This window comes from Chrysochloris asiatica, unplaced genomic scaffold (genome assembly GCF_000296735.1).
Source record: "Chrysochloris asiatica unplaced genomic scaffold, ChrAsi1.0 scaffold00007, whole genome shotgun sequence".
In the NCBI taxonomy this organism is placed as follows: Eukaryota; Metazoa; Chordata; class Mammalia; order Afrosoricida; family Chrysochloridae; genus Chrysochloris; species Chrysochloris asiatica.
The window spans coordinates 37,377,405-37,398,777 of NW_006408525.1; the positions used below are offsets into that span (position 1 = coordinate 37,377,405).

At 46.0% G+C, this 21,373-nt stretch overlaps 1 protein-coding gene across 1 annotated transcript in view; it reads right to left on the minus strand.

Moving 5' to 3' along the window:
• The window catches only part of PRKCA (protein kinase C, alpha), a 532,565-nt gene that overhangs the window by 82,139 nt on the left and 429,053 nt on the right, over positions 1–21,373 (minus strand). Inside the window, exon 8 of the mRNA XM_006833598.1 lies at positions 20,904–21,000. Within this exon, the coding sequence (XP_006833661.1) occupies positions 20,904–21,000 (97 nt within the window). The remainder of the gene's footprint in view (positions 1–20,903; positions 21,001–21,373) is intronic.

Consider the following 21,373-nt stretch of genomic DNA (forward strand, 5'->3'; position numbering starts at 1 on the left):
TGTAATACCATTACTCTGACCTCACTTTCTTCGTAGGAACCTATGGGCTGACCCGCCCAGGACATGAAAGTCACAAAGATACACCCCTTGTAAGACACAAGAGCTCATGGAGTTGGGTGTGTTCTGTCCAGCCCTGGCTGTGGTGGGGACCACCCAGAGTCCTTCTTGTCAGTATGAAGCAACACCGTCTGATCCCTAAGAAGTCCATTTTCTCTTGTACATGAAGATGAACTCATGTACAAGCCAGTGGTGCCACTCTGCTAAGACACGTGTGAGCGAGTGACAGGACTCCACCGTCACTGCCTGGGTCAGGACGATTTCCAACTTCCAGGGGACACCTTTTCTCTTGAGTAGAATCATCTATCTGTATGTCTTATCCCGAAGCCCACAACAAAAGGCACAGTGAACATCAGCACAACGCACAGTGGACAAAGAGCCATGGCCAACTTGATCCTTCTTGTCCCTGCTTTTCAATTAACTCAGAATGACCTCGAGTCACTGATGCAGGGGGGCGGGGGGCGGGAGTTGTTCTCACCTCACAAACTGCATCTACAGGGCAACCACAGTCTCCCAGCTTGGGGCCTGCCAGTGGTTTCAGAAAGTGAAGCACGGAGGGCCATTTAACCTGGCTTCTCAGGAAACAGGTGTGCCTGGGGCACCTCCATTTGTGCAGTAGCTGGGATGCGATGCAGGGCGAGTGCTGACAACAGCAAGAGCAGCAAACACTGGTCTACTCAGGAGAGGTACTAATCACTTGTACTTTTGTCAGTCCCTTTTACAGAGGGAGAAATTGAAGTCAGGGGAGCTCAGTGGCCCAAGGCCACACAGCTAGGCTGGTGGTGATGGAAGTGGGATTAAACCCAGGCAGTCTGGTGCTTAACCACCATGTTGTGGCCTTCAAATGGCAAGGTGAAGGGTGTTGCCCAGCGGTGGGGAAGGGAGGGGAGAAAACACCCCTCAGAGGAACTGTAAGAAGTCACAGCTTACCTGCCTGCTCAGATGGGACCCAGGGCGATGGGAGCCTCTCCTCAATCCTTTCTTCCCCCTTCTCTCCCTCTTTTTCATTTGACAGCTGAAGTTTATTGTGCCATGTAGGCTTTTTAAATTTTCATCTGATTTTTGTGTAAAGATAAACACAACTTAAAACTTGCCATTTTAACCACCTTTGTGTGTATTAATCACACCACTGTTCTCAACCATCACCGCCAGTTGTTTCCAAAACGGTTTCTCTCTCCCTCTGCTTATCTCCCTTTCAGCCCCCACAGAGTTCTCCACCAGCACCCAGCTCTTCCTGTACATCGTGAAATCCCACCCATATGATGGATATTATTTCCCCTGCAATAACCATGTTTCTGACAGGATAACAAAGACAAATACACAAGTACATCACACCCAACAGGAGAAAGGGGTTGAGGTCCCAAATGTGAATTCACTTCATCCGAGTAGAGAAGCTCTCTGAAATAAAGACAGGGTGTGAGATGAGAGGCCATTTGTTTGTCAAAAGAAATGCTCTCTACCTTCCAGAATGTTCTGTTGTTGTGTGTGGTCTAGTCAGTTCCAACTCATAACACCCCTGGTGACACAGAGCAGAACTACCCCAGAGGATTTCCTAGGTGGTCACCTATTGGGTTACTACATACTTGTATATATTCTTATATGTCATTGGCTCACAGCGCCCCCGTGTGACAGGGTAGACCGGCCTCACTTTCGTAGGCTGCCATCATTAAGGATTAGATCTGTCCCCTGTGGAACAGCTGGTGGGTTTGAACTGCCAACCTTTCAGTTACAGCTGGATGTTTAGAGGTACCCATTTAGAGTCATGCAGGGTTTCACTACTCCGAAGGAAGAAAACCCGAGCTGAACACATCGCATCCTACGCCAAGGTTTTTTAAAAACAGACAACAGGGGTGTAGCGACAACAGACAGCTTGAAAGGTGGATATGGTCGCACACAACATTCGGTACCACACTCTGCAAGACTTGTGAAACTTCAGCGGATACAAATTTCCTTTCTCATCTCAAATATCTCTGGGTAACTAGTCTCCCGTGGTCCTAACAGTTACACAGTGTCAGACACAAGCTCTGGTGATGAGATGCGGAAACACAGTATTTACCAGATGTTTTCTTTAGTACAATGTGTCCCATGTCGATTCTAGCATAGGGTACACCAAGGGGGAGTTTTTGTCCTCTCTGCAAATTCTTCACCCAAGTATTTGAGTGTTTCAGTTTTCCAGTTTGTTTCCAGTTTGAATATATTGTAACAACCTCGAGTAGATTTTCATTATTAGTGAAGACAATACACTGAGAACACACCCGGTACGTGATTCTAAGCAGCTCCCCTCAGAAAGAGTGGGGCTGTCAAGAGAGATCATAGGAGATCAGGCTTTTAAAATAATTACATGCAATTTGCAAAATTCCATTGGATAGTTTGGGGGATAATGGTTAGTTAGGTTGCAACAATTCAGTGAGTTGGGAGAAAATTAAAAAATGAGAAAAATAATGAACAGAGAGTGCAATACTAAGCCAGGCATTAAGGAAATCAGAACAATGTGGTGATTTCGGCTCGTGCCATATTATACTACGTCTCCCATCAAACGGCAAACATGTACTATAAGAACACCATACAGACTGCATGCTCAACGTATGCCTGTATGAAATGAGAATGAGTTTCAGATGGGATTAAAATACATATACTAACAGAAAGAAAGGAAAGGGTGGTGTCAGTTTAAAGATGCACTTTTTCTGTTCGTCTGATGCTTTCAAGATACGCATGGACGTCTTTTTAATCATGGACGGGAGGTTTTCCATTATTTCCTTGGTAAATATTGAAGAGGAGGGGGAGGTGGGTATCGTCTCTGAGGGATTAACACACAAGCAGCTTTCCTAACCGAGGGTTGTGGCCACTTGTAAGGGAGCACACAGATGGAGATGCCAGTAGGCATGAGATCGAAGCTCCCAGAACACACAGTGCATCCTTAAGGCTGGAGAGATGGCTGGAGGCTGAGGCTCAGGAGACACAAAAACCCACTAGAGTGTTTTTGTGCAAGGGATGGTGGAAGAGGACAGAGAGGAGGAACTACCTTTAAGAAACGGACACGACATCCCTGGAAGAGAGAGGAGAAGGAAAAAACTGCTTGGTTAGTAGGTGAAACACTTGGTATGGTTAACACCATGAGAAAAAGCAAGCTTTAGTAAAAACACACCATAGCTGCAAGTTACAATCCAAACAGGATGTACAGGGAAGAGACAGTAACTCCAAGACACAGCACGGGGGTGGGGGTGGGGGTGGGGCAGAGAAGAGGGGCAAACTTTGTGACCAGTGTCCCTCCAGACCTCTGCTGGCTTGATGTGGGTTTTCCAGGGGTAGGAGGTGATTCTTGTAAGAACAGTTTAAAGGCTTGTGTCAGAGTGGAGGTCTCCATGGAACCAGGACCTCATCTTTTTCCTCATGGTGTTTATGTGATAGTCATGATCTCACACCAAACGGCCCTGCTACATTCATGTACATTTTGCTTGCTTGGGGTCAATGCTTGCAATGGAAGTGATGGGGTATTTGGTTAATCAAGCATTTGAGTTAGTACACAGCTGAGACCTGAAACACAGATGACCATTATGCAACAAATTCGAAATAAAATAAAACCAAGCCCACTTACTATTACAACTCTTTGTCACAAAAAGTCATTTTTTTTCTTGATGATTCACAAGGCTCTTGCATTTCTTGAAGAGCCCAAGATTACTGGTGAAACAGCCATTGGTAGGAAAGTTGCTTAGCCAAGTTCTGGTTGAATGAATTCCAGGTAAGCAAGTTGTACTCTTCAGACGTATTTTTCATGTTTACATTTCTGTATGTCTCAGAAAACCCTTCACGACGGGGGTCATTTTGCTTTCTCAAGTACTCTTGAGAGAAAAATAAGCTGAAAGTGGTTTAACAGAGAATTCAGCACAAGGAATCATGGGAATATCCTTACGCACGCACACAGAGCATGAACCGGTTCTGTGAGAGCTCCTGAGAGAAGCTGATTCTCTGAACCCAAATCCCACAGCCTGAAAGAGTCACAATAGCCCTAACCCTGAACCAAGAGGTACGTTCAAAGTCAACAGGTTTTTCCATGGTACTCGGAAAGCTTTCCCTACTAAATAGGAAATTGCAAAAATTATGAATTTTACATCTCTTTTTAAGAGGTATGAAGAGATCATCTTCTATTATATCATCTAATTTGGTACTTTAAATCTGTAATCGCCAATCAGTTATACTTGTTCTCAGAATAGGCCCTTTTATTCCAACCCCAAAAGTTCTATCTTAGGCTAGCAATTTTAATAAAACCACAGTGGGATGAAAGGCAGCCAACATTATTAGCAACAACAATCCTTCTAGGACCCTCAGTATTGGAAAGAACCTCAGCAGAAACGGAATCCGGCTTTTCTCCTGCTTGAACAGCAACCATCGCTGTAGGTGGAAGGGTGACCGAGGTGCCCCGAGAAGCATACACATAGCTCTAGGAGGGTCCCACCTTCAACTGCATGTGTCTTAGCTCCCGTTTCTACAGGGAGAGCAAAGTCCTCTAGAGCAGATACCGAGGCGACTGTTGTGCACCTTCACAGTCTCCCAGAAGCTACGGGGGAGTGACCCTTAGACTGAATTGGACCTAGAGAGGACTCTAAGACTGCTCAATGCTTGGGCATGAAAACCTAACCCTTATCTCTTCCAGAAAAAAATAAAATCAAAGTACAGGCTTACTGAATCAGCCTGACTCCCACAGCGCCTCTCCCTCCACACTTCTGGAAGAGTCCGGGGGGTGGGGGGTGGGGGGGGGGAGGACACACAAATCCCTGCTTGCATATACCTGGATACCTGGGCGTGACCACAGGCCTCGGGAGGCTGTGTGTGTGTGAAGAACTGTGCTCCATCAGGTTTTCAATGACTAATTTTTCAGTAGATAGCCAGGCCATTTTCCCCAGGCACCCCTGGGTAGAGGCGTACCTTCTGCCTCTTGGTTAGTGGCAGAGCATGCTAACCTTTTGCATGATCCAGACATTAACCTGGTTTACTATTAAGTGCTGAAGACAGCCATTAATGCACTGGATTCCTGAGCAAATGAGTCTGCATGGTCCCACACGCTAGGAAGAGCCACAGTCTCTTGCAGATCAAGGCAGTGGCCGTAAAAGATCAAGAGGCATCACACACGAAAATAAGCAAACCATGAAAATGGTCCAATAAAACCCAAACTAGACATGACGAGGCCACAGGGTCCTGGACCTCATTTGGGGAGCTACCCTTTTGAATTCTCTGAGGTCTCTGGAGTCTCGAACCCCCCTAAACACCAGTTTACGTCAGGAGAGCAAAGCTCTCTAGCAGTGAGGCGTGGTCAGTGTCTTAAGAACTGGAGAAACCAGCACCTGAACCAGGAATGGACTCTAGCCGGAGTCAGATGCCCTCCAGTCTAGAGATCGACTGTCTGGGAGAGAGGGTGTGCCCTGGAAGGACTGAGCAGAGTGGTTTATCCCCACTCCACTGGGGGGGGGGGGGGGGGGGGGGGGGCTGTAACCTGGTCCAGGAAGTAGTGATAAGGTGAAAGAGACGAATAACCCTGTGACTACTCAGCCATTTTCTTAAGAACAAAGTTTCCATCTCAACTCTGTATCCCCAGGGACAGTACTTGCCACATGGAGGAGGAGTGTCCACCAGCTGGGGACTTCCAACTCCTCATTTCTGGCACCATGGGAATTGTGGGTAAGGATTGACTCATTCCCAGAAGGGCCAGCTTCATCAACAGCTGCAGGGACTTGGGTAAGTGAGGGGACGCAGAGTGGACTCCACAAAGGTCTCCCAGCACATTTCTTACACAGGGGTTCGACTAGCCTCCCCTGGGCTGACAGAGTCCAGTGAGGCCTGAGGTTCAGAACTGCAAGTATTCAGAAAAGGGTTAGGGTTCTTAGCTTAGAAAACGAAAGGTGGCAGGTTGTCGGGTGTGTCTGCACAGTGAAATCCCAGGCTGGTTTTTAAAGGCTTGAGAGTTATACGAAGATATGGGTAGGATTTGAGGAGCTCAGGACAGAGGGGAGGGTCACTCCAAGAGAGATAAACAAGCACTGAGCTGCATGAATGAGCTTGGGGCATCATGGAGGGCAATGGGAAAAGGGATTTCACAGGATGGGGGTGGAGAAGGGACAGGACAGGAGACAGGAGACCAGGCACTGCCCCTCATGAGCTGTGTGGCTTTCAGAAGTCCTTCCAGGCCTCTGTCTTCCTATCAACACCTAGGACTGCAAACCTGCCTCCTACCTCCAATACTTCATTATTCATTATTCCAGGAGCCCACCATCCTTTTCTGGAAAGGCTCAGACAGCACATATTTCAGACTTCGTGGGCTAACTACTCAAATTCTGTTGCTGTAACGTGAAAGCAGTCAACAGACAGACAACCCATGAATGGATGGGTGCGTCTGTGTTAATGAAACTTTATTTATCAACAGGGAAATATTAATGTCATCTAATTTCCACATGTAGTGTAGTGATTACGAATCGGGCTGCTAATCCCAAGGTCGGCAGTTTGAAACTACCAGCTGTTCCGTGGGAGAAAGATGAGGTTTTCTGCTCCCGTAAAGATTTACAGCCTCGGAAACCCTGTACAGGGTCACTATGAGTTGGAACCGACTCCATGGTACTTAACAACAATTTCCACACGTAACAAATATAGCCCATCTTTGATCCCCTTGCCCCAATCATTTAAAAATATAAAAACCATTCTTAGCTCATGGCCTGTACAAAGGCAGGCAGAGAGTTTGGGCTGGGCTTTGCCAACCCCCGTTCTGTTTCAGTACCGATGCTGGGGGTGATAGAGTCTAATCTCAATACTCCACAACTGCAGCCCAGTTGGAATGGGGTGAGGATGTGTTTCCTCAGGAATTCACAGAGGCGGCATCCTCTCAACCTGCGATTCTCAAACTTCAATCAACACTTGGGGATCTTGTGAAAATGCAGATTTCTGATTCAGCAGGCTTAGGGGAGGGCCTGGGAGTCTGCAGTTTTAATAAGCTCCCAGGAGCACTGGAGAATGCTCACTGCCAACCAAAAGGCCGGCAGTTCAAACCCAGCAGCTGCTCCGTTGGAGGAGGATGTGCTAGTCTGCTTCCACAAAGATGACCGCCTTGGGTACCCTGTGGGGCAGTTCTGCTCTGTCCTGTAGGGTCGTTATGAGTCAGAATTGGCTTTGCAGCAATTGGTTTAGTGTTTTGATATAGGTGATGCTTAAGCTGCTAGCCCACGTAGCCCACCATTGAAGGATCTAGAGCACCTGGCTGGCCATGACTTCCTTTTTCAGGGTAGCCAGGGGTCTCAGAATCCTTGGACAGAATCTCTCTCAGTACCCCAAACCCTAATTCTTTGTAGGATATATATGTCCCTTGCAAAGAATGCCCTTCACATTACATAGGATGTCACTCTTATTCTGGGATTTCTCATTTAAGGGGCTTCAGCTTTCTCTTAGGATATAAAAACTTCTGTCCATGTTGACACCAATGGACACAGGCTCTGTCTTCCCTCCCTTCAATTCTTATCTGTAGGAAAAAGTTTCCTTGGTGTCTCCTACTTCCTGTGGGGACCAGGGCTGTGGGTACACCTGGATAGTAGCTTCTAACATTTTTTTTGACATCCAACCAGCAGCATGCATCCACAAGGCCACCCCCATAGCTGCAAAGCACAGAGTTGTTTACGTGGATGCAAAAATTGATTAGGATGGAACAAGCAACCGGAATGGACAATCTCTTTGGCTTCCCAAGAAAATCATTTCCTCCAGATAAATTAAACGGAAACCAACTTTCTGATGGAGGGTGCTATGTAACAGATGCATTCACCTTTCCTTGCCAACTAATGAAAACTGTTGTGCAGTTGTGTGCTGAGGTTTTCTTGGGGTTTGGATTTGCTGGGAGGAGTGATGGTGTTAATGTCTATTGACAATGATCTAATTAAAGTGTGACAATGATTTCCAACTTTCAACCTCGCCCCATTTCAGTTTAAGACTCTGCTTCTAAGACAAAGCTGAAACACGAAGACTAAAATATCTCTCTTTCAACTTGACATGCATTTTATAGATTTCCCCCTCCCTCTTTAATATCACACAGTTCAGAAGGTAATTAAATAAGATGTTTAGGAACCAAAAAACCACACCAACAAGAAACCCCCCAGCAGAATCCATACTGGGGCACATAGATTTTCTGTTTTGGGTCCAAAGGTCATCTGAGAGAGATCAGGTTTCTATCCTAACAGTGGTAGGTTGGATCAACAAATAGCTACAATTTATCCAGGGGTCTCCAATAAACCATTTTGTGCCCACCCAGAGAAGAACATTCTGAATTAGATAAAGTCTTCAAAGGCAATGGAGGCTTTTTTGAAAAATCCAATCTCTACAACAATAAAGCAAACAGAAAAATGTTTACCTGCCTTTCCACATATGATCTACCGACAGTCTCATCCATGTGACCTAAGTACCCTAACCATAATAGTAACTGAGCCTTGATGGTGACTGTTGTTGGGAAGTGCCATTGAGTCGATTCCGACCCATAGCGACCCTGTATAGGGTTTCCAAGGAGCAGCTGGTGAGCTTGAACCGCCGACCTTGCAGTTCAAACAGTTGGACAGTTAAGTTCTTGGTGGCTAACTGAAGGGCTGACAGTTTGAACCCACCTAACAGCTCTCTGGGATAAAGTTCTAACCATCTGCTTCTGGAAAAATGACATCTGAGAAAACCTCATGGGGTAGATCTAGTTTGTCACATGGGGCTGCTATGAGTTGAAATCAACATGATGCCACCTAAAACAACTATAGAGGTAATTGCTGTTGTTGTTAAGGGCCATTGAATCATTTCTGACTCATGGTTGGTGGTGGTTATGTGCCGTAGAGTCTGTTCCAACCCTGTACAGGGTTTCCGAGGCTGTAAATCTTTACAGGAGCAGAATGCCTCATCTTTCTTCAGTGGAACAGCTGGTAGTTTCGAACTGCTGACCTTAAGGTTCGCAGGCCGATTCGTAAGCACTACGCTACCAGAGCGCCTAGCAACCCTGTATAGGGGTTCCAAGGAGTGGTTGATGGTTTTGGACTTTGGTTAGCAAACCAGTGCTTATCCTACAGCACTACACGAGGACTCACATTAATTTGTTAGTCAGCAATAGGAGTCATCTCACAATATTCCCTTTAAACAAATAAAAGCAGACATATATGTGATCTTAAGACAATCCCCAAACCCTCCAGGGTGAGACGACTGATGATTCTGGACCCACTTCACAGCTGATTCTGACATCTTGATGAGCAATTTTATTTAGGTATCTTTTGTTTTAGACACCCACAGCACCACCAGGATAAACGCCAACACAATCAACCCACTGGAATGTTCTTAGGAAGGCCTCCTTGACAAACATCCCTAACAGTCACAACAGGGTTCTGAGAACGTCCTTTCCTCTCAACAAACCTTCATTTCCACATATAAATATAGCCTCAAAATTTATGTCTTTATAAATACAGTTCCAAAGCAAATTTGAGCTAGTATTTATTTCATATAGTCAACTAATAACTGTTTAAGATTTACAAACATTATCAGAGGAGTGAGTGCTTTGGGCAGAAGATAGTTTTAGATTTTGACCAAAGGACATTTTCCAGAAATCTATTCAAACAAGGCTTTCAAACAAAATATGTCAGCCATGAAAGCTCAGTGGCTCCTATTTCCAAAGTATAGTAAAACGAATATAGTTTACGGGTCCCCAAGCTTAGAAGAGAACTCATTTTAGATCAATATGTCAAACAAACAAGTGTTTAGACCTTGAGAGCTTGTTTGGAGGGTCTAGCAGGGGAGTTCAACCATTCATAAACTCTTGACGGAATGACAGTCCTCCTCTACAGGGGAAGGCTGTCCTCTTCCACCAACCGTGCAGGCTTGGGAGGGGCGCACATGGGGCAGTGAGGGAGGAAGGGAACACCTGCCTGGCCAGCCAGGTCAGCTGAATCAACTCTGGTGATCAGTGGGGTGACAGATGTCACAGATTGCCCCCACATCCTCATGTGTTTAGAAGGCACATTTATACCCCTTCATTTTCATTTGCCTCTAATAAGCCTTCAGTGCATAACTTTCCAAGTCACCAGAAGATCTTAAGAGATTTCATTGAGACTTCAGGGACTATGATTAGAAATATGTATTATTAAATTACTGCTGTTCTTAGGTGTCACTGAGTCTCCTTGGACTCATAATGATTCATGTAACACAACAGAAATGCCTCATGGGAGTTCTGTGGGGTCAGATCACCAACCAGGGTCAACGTGACATTCTGATGCAATGTCATACGGAGTGTGGTGTCACCAATCAGAGGGCAGGCAGAGCTGCCAGGCCGCTCAGATGGACCAAAGTTCCTAATCTGATAAGCACTGAGCCTTCAAGTGCTTCCTGCATGTCCGGTGTCCTGAGAAACTGGCCTGAAGCAGAGGTCCACTGCGAAGCCTGTCTGCTGAAATCATCTTCAAGGTGGGCCAATTCATTAAGCTTCCGACTCTGCTGGTGTTGGCTGCCCTTAAGTCAATTTTGACTCACAGAGACCCCATGTGACAGAGCAGAACCCTCCCATAGGGTGTTCTAGGCTGAAGTGGAGCAAACCTCCACTTCCAGGTCTTTCTCCCTTGGAGCTTCTGGGGAGGATTCAACCAGCAACCCTCTAATTAGAAGCCAAATGCTTAACCCTTGCACCACCAGGACCCCTTCTTCAGACTACACCAAACCACACCCATTGCTGGGAGTGGATTCCGACTCATAGCAACACTGAAGGACCAAGCAGAACAGAACTGCCCACAGGGTTTCCAAGGCTGGAAGGTCTTACAGAAGCAGACAGTTCCATCTTTCTTCTACAGGGCAGCTAGTGGGTTTGAACCACCAACCTTTGACTACACAGCCCAATGCTTAGCCCACTGCATCACCAGGATAAATGCCAGCACATTCAGCCCACTGGAATGTTCTTAGGAAGGACTCCTTGACAAACATGCTAACATTCACAACAGGGTTCTGAGAACATCCGTTCCTCTCAACAAACCCTCATTTACACATATAAATATAGCCTCAAAATTTATGTTTTTATAAATACAATTCCGAAGTAAAATTGAGCTAGCATTTATTTCATGTAGTCAACTACTATAAAAGTTTAAGCTTGTAATAACAGTCACAACTGACAGTTATTAAGTACTTGTGATATGCCAAGTCCTATTCTAAGGAATGGGTACAAATTCACAGTAACTTTATATGATTGGCACTGCTATTGTCCCATTTCATAGAAGACAGTCAGAGAGTTTAAGAAACGTATCCAAAGTCGCTAGCTAGGAAGTGGCAGCCTGGACTGGAAACCATGGTGGGCAGTTCCTAACGGTCCATGCCGTCTAGAAGCCCTCGATGAGATGGAGAGTCACGTGCTCAATGTCACGTAACTGGACCGCAGAGGTGCTGGCAGCCAAGCTCTGGGAGCCTAGCTACGCACAGGGCAGTGACTTTACAAATCCTGGTTTCACAACCCCATTCCTTAGAGACAAGTGGATGTCCAGCACACAAACTTCCGGGCACCCTGGACTCACTTGGGGCAGGCCAGGCCCGCCTTGGCTGCCAATGCCTTCACTATTGCTCCTCACTTTTGCTGTCATTGGTATGTCTTCTGCTCCCTGGGAAGGGATAGACTAAGAGATGGTTTTCAAAGCTTCACTCTTAGAGCAACTGCCTTACTTCCCACTTTATCATAGCTTTCTCTCTAGAGGCATTTTTCCCTATCAAGAGTTCACCCAAGTTCCAATGGCCACTGCCATTCTTGTTGTTGTTGTTGTTAGGTGCCATCAAGTTGGCACCGACTCATAGCGACCCTATGCACAATAGAATGAAACACTGCCTGGTCCTGTGCCAACCTCACTACTGCCGTTCTAATGAAATCAATTCCTTTTCTCAGGTCTGATACTCAAAGGCGTTATTTATGAGATGAAACATCTACTTTCTAATGGGGCATGGTTTTTCATTTTATCCTGACAACAGAAATCTTTCTTTTCAAAGGCCAAGCCCAAGTGTGCTGTCTTCATTCTGTTGTGGAAGTGTCTTTTCTGGTTTTTGCTGTTAGGTTTCAACTTACCCTGATGTAGAGCAATGAAGGATAATATTTCCTAAGAGTAGGAAGAGACTAAGATACTTTCAAGGGTCCTTGGTGGTGCAATGGTTAAGCATTTGGCCATCAACTGAAAGATTCATGGTTTGAACCCACTGGCTGCTTCATGGGAGAAGGATGTGGCAGTCAGCTTCCACGAAGACTGCAGTCTTTGACACCCTGTGGGTCACCTCCACCCACTTGTACAGGGTTGCTATGAGTTGGGATTGACTTGACAACACGCAAGGTACTTCTAATTTCTTATTTTGTTTTATTATTTTTTAAGTAATTGTAGTTAAAAAATTATGGCATTGAAAATGGGGGGAGGGATACAAAGGTAAGAAGTGACTGGCTTACAAGCTTTCAAGAAGGAGTCTAGATCAACAGGGCAGGGAGGATGGCAGAGTCTCAAGTGAGTAATATCCAACCTGTCTAGGAAGGGCTGATGGAAAGAAATGCAGATGGGTCTCTTGTGATGCAAGGGCGAATAATTGTTATCAGGACTGATTGTGAGGAGGAAATGTAAAGGCAGATATTTTATAGCACGGAGGGGAGTGATTAACCTTTCAGTCTAGAAGCGAAGGCCCCTGGGACCATCACTGGAGAAGAGCGGAGATCGGGACCCCACCCAGAGAAGCAGTGAGGCCTGAGATGGAGACCGAGAGGATGACACGGAGAGATGGAGTGGCTGAGGACTTGAGATCCAGGGAGGGAAGGGGGTTGTGTGCTGAGGACCATGGGGGGAGGGGGGCCTGTGGGGTATCCCCTTTGGTTGGGTGATGATGCATGGACAGGATGGTAACTATGGCAATGAAACGATGTATGATAGAATGAAAGTAAAACTAATGTTCCCCCATGTCAATTACCACACAATAAAAAATTAAAATATATATATATGTATATAAATTATGGCACTGAAAGATAATTTCACTTTTCCATGAAATTTCTGAAGCCCCCTCATATATGGTGGTGTGGTGCTGTAGGATTAGCACTGGGCCACAAAGTTGGTGTGAACTGCAATGTAGGCGGTTCAAACTCACCAACCACTCATACGAAACTCTATACAGGGGCTCTATGAGTTGGAACCCACTGGATGGCACTTAACATCAACCACCACAACATATATGGTGTGGTTGTGGTTATGTGCCGTGGAGTCGCTTCCGACTCATAGAGCCCCTGTATAGAGTGTCCGAGGCTGTAAATCTTGACAGGAACAGAAAGCCTCATCTTTCTCCCTTGGAGCAGCTGGTGGATTTGAACTGCTGACCTCACAATCCTGTATGCCACCTGGGCTCCTTCCCCTCACATACATATGTGACAAAATATATGCCAATTCAACAGTCTTCACATGGGCAGTTCAGAGACATTAATGATGTTCAGCATGTTGTTAGAGATCCAAATAAATGAGGAAAATAGCAAAAAACCTCAATAGTCAGGTGGTGGTGGTAGTGTGCGTGGAGTCGGTTCCGACTCATAGTGACCCTGTACAGGGTTTCTGAGGCTGTAAATCTTGACGGGAGCAGAAAGCCTCATCTTTCTCCTGTGGAACAGCTGGTAGTTTTGAACTGCTGACCCTGAGGTTAGCAGCCCGATTTGTAACCACTGCGCTACTAGAGCTCCTTCAACAGTCAGGGACAACAGAATTATACACTTTCTTTTAAAGAAAGTGGCTTGAGTTTTAACATCTGTCAACTGTAAACAACTTGTGGGGGAGACAAGTGACCCTGGATCCTAGCTACAAGTTCATTTACAATCCAGCTGTTGCTAACAAATGCATATTGGAAATAGTAATTGTGATCCTGCAGCAACCTGAGAGAATCTAGGTTTTATTTTGTCAAATACTGAACGATGGAGATGGAAGACATGGTCTTTGTGAACTCTAGGGTCATTTCCAGGTCTTGGAACTGTAGGAACCAATCTTACCTCTAAGGCACCTGTCCTGCTGGCTTTCTAGGTAGCAGGGCTGATCCAAACGGTTAACAAGCTTGTCTGCTAGCCAGACTGTTAGTGGTCCCGTCCTGCTGGCTTTCTAGGTAGCAGGGCTGGGGAGTCCCTGGGTGATGCAAATGGTTGACAAGCTTGTCTGCTAGCCAGACTGTTAGTGGTCCAAGTCTACTCTGTGGCACCTGGGAAGAAAGGCCTGGATACCTACTCCCAAAATACTCAGTCATTAAAAATCCTCTAGAGCACAGGTCTATTCTGATACACGTGGTGTGTGTGCGTGCGCGCGCCTGCATGTGCACACGGGGGGGGGGGGGGGGGGGGCAGGGCACGTCATGAGTTAGAATGAGCTTTTTTTTTTTTAAAAAAGCAGGATTGAGGAATAAGTGTTGGTTAGAGCAATTTGTCCCAGATAAGGGATCAGGCCTTGAGAGAAAGGGTCTTTGGAGGAGGAAAAGGGGGAGGGACTATGACCTGCAGAAGGCAAGTGGTTGGTGCCTAAGGCAGACCTGGGAATTGGTCCCAGAACACAGCTCATCCTTACCACTCCCCCTGAGGCTCCTCCCCCATTTTCCTTAACACCTATCCTCCCTGATGTCCCTAATTCCACCACACCCACAAATCTCAGGATAATGTCAACTTTGGAGGAAGGAGTAGCCCACATGACTGATCATCATGGAGTTCCCTAACAGTCATGAATGTGCCACAATCCTTTACTGTTGTTGTGTGCTGTTGAGTTGGTTCCAACTCATAGCGAATGTGGTGTCGTGAATGACCTAATGTCTCTTCTAGCCCTAGTCTGTAACTCCCACCAAACGACATCTCTGCCTTGCTGGGTCTGGGTGAGAGAAGGTGGGAGGACACACTGATAGGATGGCATGGTTCTGTTGTGGATGTTAGCAGAGTTCGTTGTAACTATAAAAACTTGGACCTCTAACCTGGGTATCAAATGAGCCAGCTCAGAAGCAGGAGGGGAATCTCACTACCATCAAAGAAACAGAGTCAGGAGTGGAGCATGTCCTTTGGACCCCAAGACCTCTAAGCATCGAACCTCCTTGACGACGACGCAAGGACAGAAAGCTGTGACACCGGAGGAGCAGCAGAACCAAGCGCCAGAGCACGAGACAGCAGCAGGCTGGGAGCAAGTAAAGTGCAGTGGCTTTGGGTAGGAGGCTTGCTTGCAGAGGAGGCTGCTTCTAGGCACCTAATTGAGGGGAGCTCGGCTTCCTGACCCACAGAGTTAGAGCGCAGTACTTTCAGGCTGAGGCTCACGGTGGAGTGGTGTGTCCTGTGTGCATTTATCAGCAGCCCCGAGTGAGCTTTATAACACTTACTGGGGCAGGGGGCTGTCTGTGGGTACGGTTGAGGAGACGCTGTCCTGATTGGAAGAACTGCTCCTCGAACATCTCTGAGCCTGTGTTGTAACCTATTAGTCTCCCTAATAAACCCCAAACTGTGAGTCTGGTGTCTGAGTTCTGTGTGGGCATTGCAATGGCTCACTGAACTCAAATGAGAAGTAGAGAGTGTCCAGGAAGGATGGTTGGGGTCATTATTTCTGGAGCAACTCGATGCCCAACACAGGGATCCACTGCCTGGTCCTCGCCATCCTCACACTTGTTATGTTTGAGCCCACTGTCGCTGCCACTGTGTCGATCCGTCTCATCAGGGGTTGTCCTCTTTTCTGCGGACCCTCCACGTTACAATGTCCTGACTTAGGCTAAGAGCCGCAACGCAGAGTGGAGGCCCTAGGAGTGGGAGGAAGGCTCAGGGAACCACTGGCCAGCACAGGGGATTACAATATATTTCTTTCTTAGAAAGTTTGCTCCCTCATTTTCAAAAAGGACTTGAAGCTGAGCCGATAGGTCCGTAGAGAGTAGGGGATGCCATCTTTGCTCATTGCTAGAATCTTACTTATTGGACAAATGAGCAAATATGTAACTGACAGGTTTATGACATGTGTACTTTAGCTGCAGACAAACATACACTAGATTAAAAGTCCATGGGGACATGAGTCTCCTGGTCAAAGTTCTAAACTGGTTTTGTTTTGTTTTTTAGGCAGATGAACTGCTCTAGAGGGAGGTGCAACAGAGAATAAGTTCATTTCCAACAATTCTGGGATTTTCCTTGGCTCTTTAGAGCTTCACTCACTGTTCATCTGTTTGTCAAGATTCTAGAATGAACGATAAATTTGAAAAATGTTCCATTGTATTATCAAATGAATACCAATCCAGCGGCAGAGTTGTAAATGCTCATTTGTTTTGACTTTTCTTTCATCAGACTGAAAGACTTTTGGTTTCTGGGGAAGGATTTAACAGCCACATTCAGTTAGGTCTTTCTAGCAAACAGAGCTGAACATGGATAGAATCACCTATAGACAAGGCACTGTGCGATCCTTCAAATAACTGTCTCTAAAATGACTGCTGTGTTGTGCTTCACCCAATCATGATTCACCCCTAAACTTTAAATAAAACAAAGTGAAACACACACACACACACGCACATACAACTCAGTTGACTCTAACTGCTGTAGGAGAGAGGAGAAAGTGTCTATAGGAAAGTGGTAGGGGAGACAGAACTAATATGGTGGAAAATGAATGAAGAAGGCAAATCAATGGAGATAAATGGCACCAAGAATGGAGCCAGGAGACACAGGAAGCAAGTACACCATGCAGGGGTCTGGGATGGAGAAAATGGAGTGGGGGTGAGGTGTTAAGGAAAGGCGCCTGGGCTGTGCTCCTATGCCAAGTGGCACCAGTCTTTGGAAAGGCAGAACTGCTCAAATCGGATGCCAGCCTTGACGCTGTGGAACACCACTGCCTAACAGCTTGTCACTCAGGAAGCATTGCGACTTCCCTATTTGCAGTCCTCAATAAGGCAACCTCACAGGATGGCACGGTGGACTAAAATCAGATTTGAACATTCCACTTAACACGTAGCATGTAGACTGTCATAACATTTTCAGTGTCTTTTTGACATTGTCATCTAATGTGCTATTTTGCTCAGTCTCTTGAAGTTGTTCTTTAAAAATGCTCTAAGTAAATAAACCACCATCATTTGAGTAAACTCTAGTGAAGACTTAGTAAAAAGATGTTTCAAGGAAAGGCTGCGATACAATTCAAGCTGCTCACAGCCCTGAGCGCCCTGAGCAAACAGCCTGGATCCCCCTGTCTCCACTCATCACCTAGGGGCCAGGGTTCTGCTGCAAAGCTCACAGCTCTCCCATGAGAACCAGCTTCATACACATGGCTCAAACCACTCTCTTAAGAGGAATTTTGGCTTGAGCCTTATGCCCTCTGACCCATATCTATATATAATTTTTTTTTTCCCTTTTTCTTTCAGTTTGGAACTCTGACCTTGATAAATGACTGGACTCACTGTCCAGAAAAACAGGAAGGTTACTCACCAGGAAGCCATGGAAACACGGCATAAAAAGTGGGTCAACTTTCTCCACCAGCCAAGCTACATCTCAGATGTGATCAAGAGTGGCACCATGGTGATGCACCCCCACCCCCCAGTCCCCCCCAAATGCATTCTACACCAGCAGGTCCTGACACAGTGACTGCTAGTGACCCACCATGGCTTACAATGTAGAAAGGTTCTTTGGAAGAAACTCAACTCTTCCCCTCTCTATATGTGTGTGTTTGACCTACAGAGTTCTACAGTTCAGTGGCTGCCAACATTCAAAGAAATCAGGATGCGGCACATAAAATCTGTGGTCTGGTAATGTGGGTCTATTTGTGCGTGGCAGTAAGGAGGTGGCACTGAATATCAGTGGCTGCCATCTTTAAACCCTTTCATGGCTCATGGGACATAGAGTGCCCACCTATTTTCTATATCTGGTGTCTAGTGGGAAGTAGCTACTCCACTTGAAGTGTGTACTGTCATCTGGTAGGACCCTGTGTAACTGCATGAACCTGAAGTAATGGGTCTCACCGCACCAACCCTAGCACCACAGACTCGTTGGGACACATATGTGTCCTGCTGTTAGTATCAAGGACTCCTGGTGTGGTGCTGTAGGATAAGTACTGGACTACGAACCACAAGGTCAGTGGTTCAAACCCACCAGTTGCTCCTCAGAAACCCTACAGAGGATCACTATGAATCAAAACCGACTTATGGTTCTGTAGGATAAGCACTTGATTGCTGACCACCAGGTTGGCGGTTCAAACCCACCAGTCACTACGTGGAAACCCTATACAAGGTCGCTATGAGTCAGAACTGACTCCACGAACTTAACAACATGAGATGGAACCAACTCAACAGCACTTAGCAACCGTATCACCACAATTTTTTTCATTTCATCCAAACTGACTTCCATTACTGAAAACACTATTTCAACAAAATATTTAAAGCAGAAAATGATTTGGTCTTGGAAGGGTTAAACAGGATTTGGGCCAATAGGTCAGCAGTTCAAGCTCACCAGCTTCTTCTTAGAAATCCTATACAAGGTCATTATGGGTCAGAACCGATTGGACATCACTTAAGCAAAACAACAACAATTTGGTCTTATTTAACCCTTTCAAGACCAAATTATTTTTTGCTTTGACTTTTTTCATTTACCCAAAAGACTCCTGGTGTGGCACTACAGGGTCAGTACTGAACTGCTAACTGCAAGACCTGAGGTTCAAAGGCACCAGCTGCTCATCAGAAGCCCTATACAGGATTGCTATGAGTTGGAACTGACTCGACGGCTCTTAACAGGTTCACCCGAGTCCTCATCTGGTCCCTACTGTCTTGTCAACCCCAAGGTCTGCTGCCAGTGGTCATTCAAGATTACAACTTCCTCCCGAAACCTATTTGCCACTAGCATCTAGATAATAAAATAATTTGAACAAGTTCATGTTTTACATTCTTTGGACTGCATTCTGACTGGACATGACCTACATGTTTCTGCAGGTCAGAATTTGACTTGGGAGAAAGAAAACAAGGCCATTAGCATCCCATTAGTGCAATCTTTTCCCTAACAGTTCTGTATCTACGTGACCATATTGGTGAGCATGGATGGGTATTTCTCTAGAGTGCATAAATGCCAAGCAACCCTAATTAGTCTGAAGGAGAGAGAGATGCAAAAAGGAGCTAAAAAGACACATAGACTGATCATAGACCACCAAGCCGCTTCTAGAGACCCTTCAGTCAGTCAAAAATGCCAATCGTTAGAGAAGTAGGAAAAACTAAGAGTTGTGGCATAGGCCACAAGGTAGGTGCTTAGAGAAAACCATGCTCATCAAGAGCTGAGGTGTTCAAAGAGTAAGGAGAGAAAAATAAGATGGAAGGAGGAGAGAGGCAGCAAGAAGGCACAGGACTCCAGGACCGGGGTCCATGACTAACTAAGTCCAAATGGGAAGCTTGAGACTAAGGAAGATCTCTTCTACAGACCAAGTGCCCACATCCTAGAGGATCTCAAACACAAAAGAATATTTGCTTAGGATGACCTCTCAGAGCAGAATTAGGAAACTCTGGCTTTCTGCAGGACATGAAAAAGTGTTACTGGGAGTGCTAATTGCACCTCCGCCCCACAAGAGAGGGTTCTTGCCTTCTACTGATTAGGAATGGTTAGGAGAGGCAGAGTTCCCTTGTGAGAAAGGTTTAGTCTCAGAAAGAGGCTTGCAAGCTGAGATGGGGAGGGCTTAATGCAACCCCACCTCCCTAAACAAAGGCTTTTGAAAAGTTTTAGGTGGGTAAAAGGCATCATTTTTATTCATAGGGATGCGAGGGGGGTTCCAGGAAATGGCCTGCGTAGAAGGGCCCACGCTAATCGGGTGCGTCTGCAGCATTTCTTCAAGACGGATTCCACTGCAAAGGCCTCTGGTAGGGGTAGTCAAAACTTATTCTGGGATGCCATGAATGTGTAGTTCTTCAAAACTTCGTTTGTCTCCCCTTCCAGGGGCCGGTGTTCTGTGCCCTCAGGGATGGGCCGTCCTTCAAGGTGGGATAAAACCTGTTAGCCTATAAGACATCTTACAAGGAAGTACAATACAGAAATCTTGTGATTAATGCTTCTACCATCCAAGAGTCCCCCTAGGCTCCCTGTCTCAGGGACTCCTGGAGAGCTCAAGTGGAATTCTGGGGTACACATGAGGGCCTCAGCTGGGCCCATCATAACTGCTCAGAGGGGCTTTTCCAGGGGGCCATGGGATTCTTGGAGTCCTGGTGTGGTGCTGTAGGATAAGCATTGGATTGCAAGGTCGTCAGCTCCAACTCACTAGTTGCTCCTCATCGCTATGAGTCGGAACTAACTTGACGGCACTTAACAACAAGGCACTACAGTTCTTAGAAATCATCTGCCATTGAGAATCCACTCAATGAACATTTACTGAGCACCTACTGCATACGTCCCAGATGCTGGGGATACAGCAGACAACCAAAGAAGTCCCCTGTCCTTGAGACAAAGTCTTTGCTTTCTTGGTGACTCTTTCCAAGAGGCCCCTTAGATTTCCTGTCTTACTAGCTATATTACCTCAAAATTCTAGTGAAAGGTCACACTGATTTTCTCCCCTTCTAAAGAACACAATTCCTTGGTTGTAAGAAGGATGCTGGCTGCACTCAGAACCTTCTCATTCATGTGCAAATGAGTTTCCTTTGCAAAACCAGTCATGTTCACTTCCAATCTTCCATTTTCTCAGTGACAACAGACATGGTACATCAACCATTTGCAAAGACAAATCCCTCAACATTTATGCTCTTCAAAACAAAGACAGATATACCACTGATGTTAGCATGACTTTTCCCCTTCATACAGCGTGACCACAAAGTATGGGCCCTTCCTAAAGTTGTGCTTGATAGAGGTAAGGTAGGAGTTTTGTTGGCATCCTCACCTCAAATTTCTGTCTGAGCTCCACGTTTCCTTCTTCATCCCCTTCTGGAATGGGTACATTGTAGTACTCACCTTCTTCTTGGTTAAGCAATTTGTACCTTGGAAGAGATAGGAGAGAAGAGAGAAACACTCTTAGAGTTTAGAAACTGAAGCAGCTGGTTGTGGAAGGCTGTGGTCTACAGGGCAGCCCTGACTCCATGTTAAGTCTTGACGTTAATTCAGACTCCATTTGAGTTCTTTCTGATTATTAGCCAGCAACTCCATGAAAGCAAGGACACATCGTTTTGCCCTCACGAAGAGTGTGGCTGAAAATGGATTACAACTCCCAGGCAATCCCAGGGAGGGGCAGGTCTGCCCTCAGGTTTTCACAGAGAACTGTGGGATTTGCCTGGGCTCTGGTAGCATTGTTGTTGTTGTTACGTGCCATTGAGTTGGTACCGACTCAGTGACGTTATGCACAGCAGAACGAAA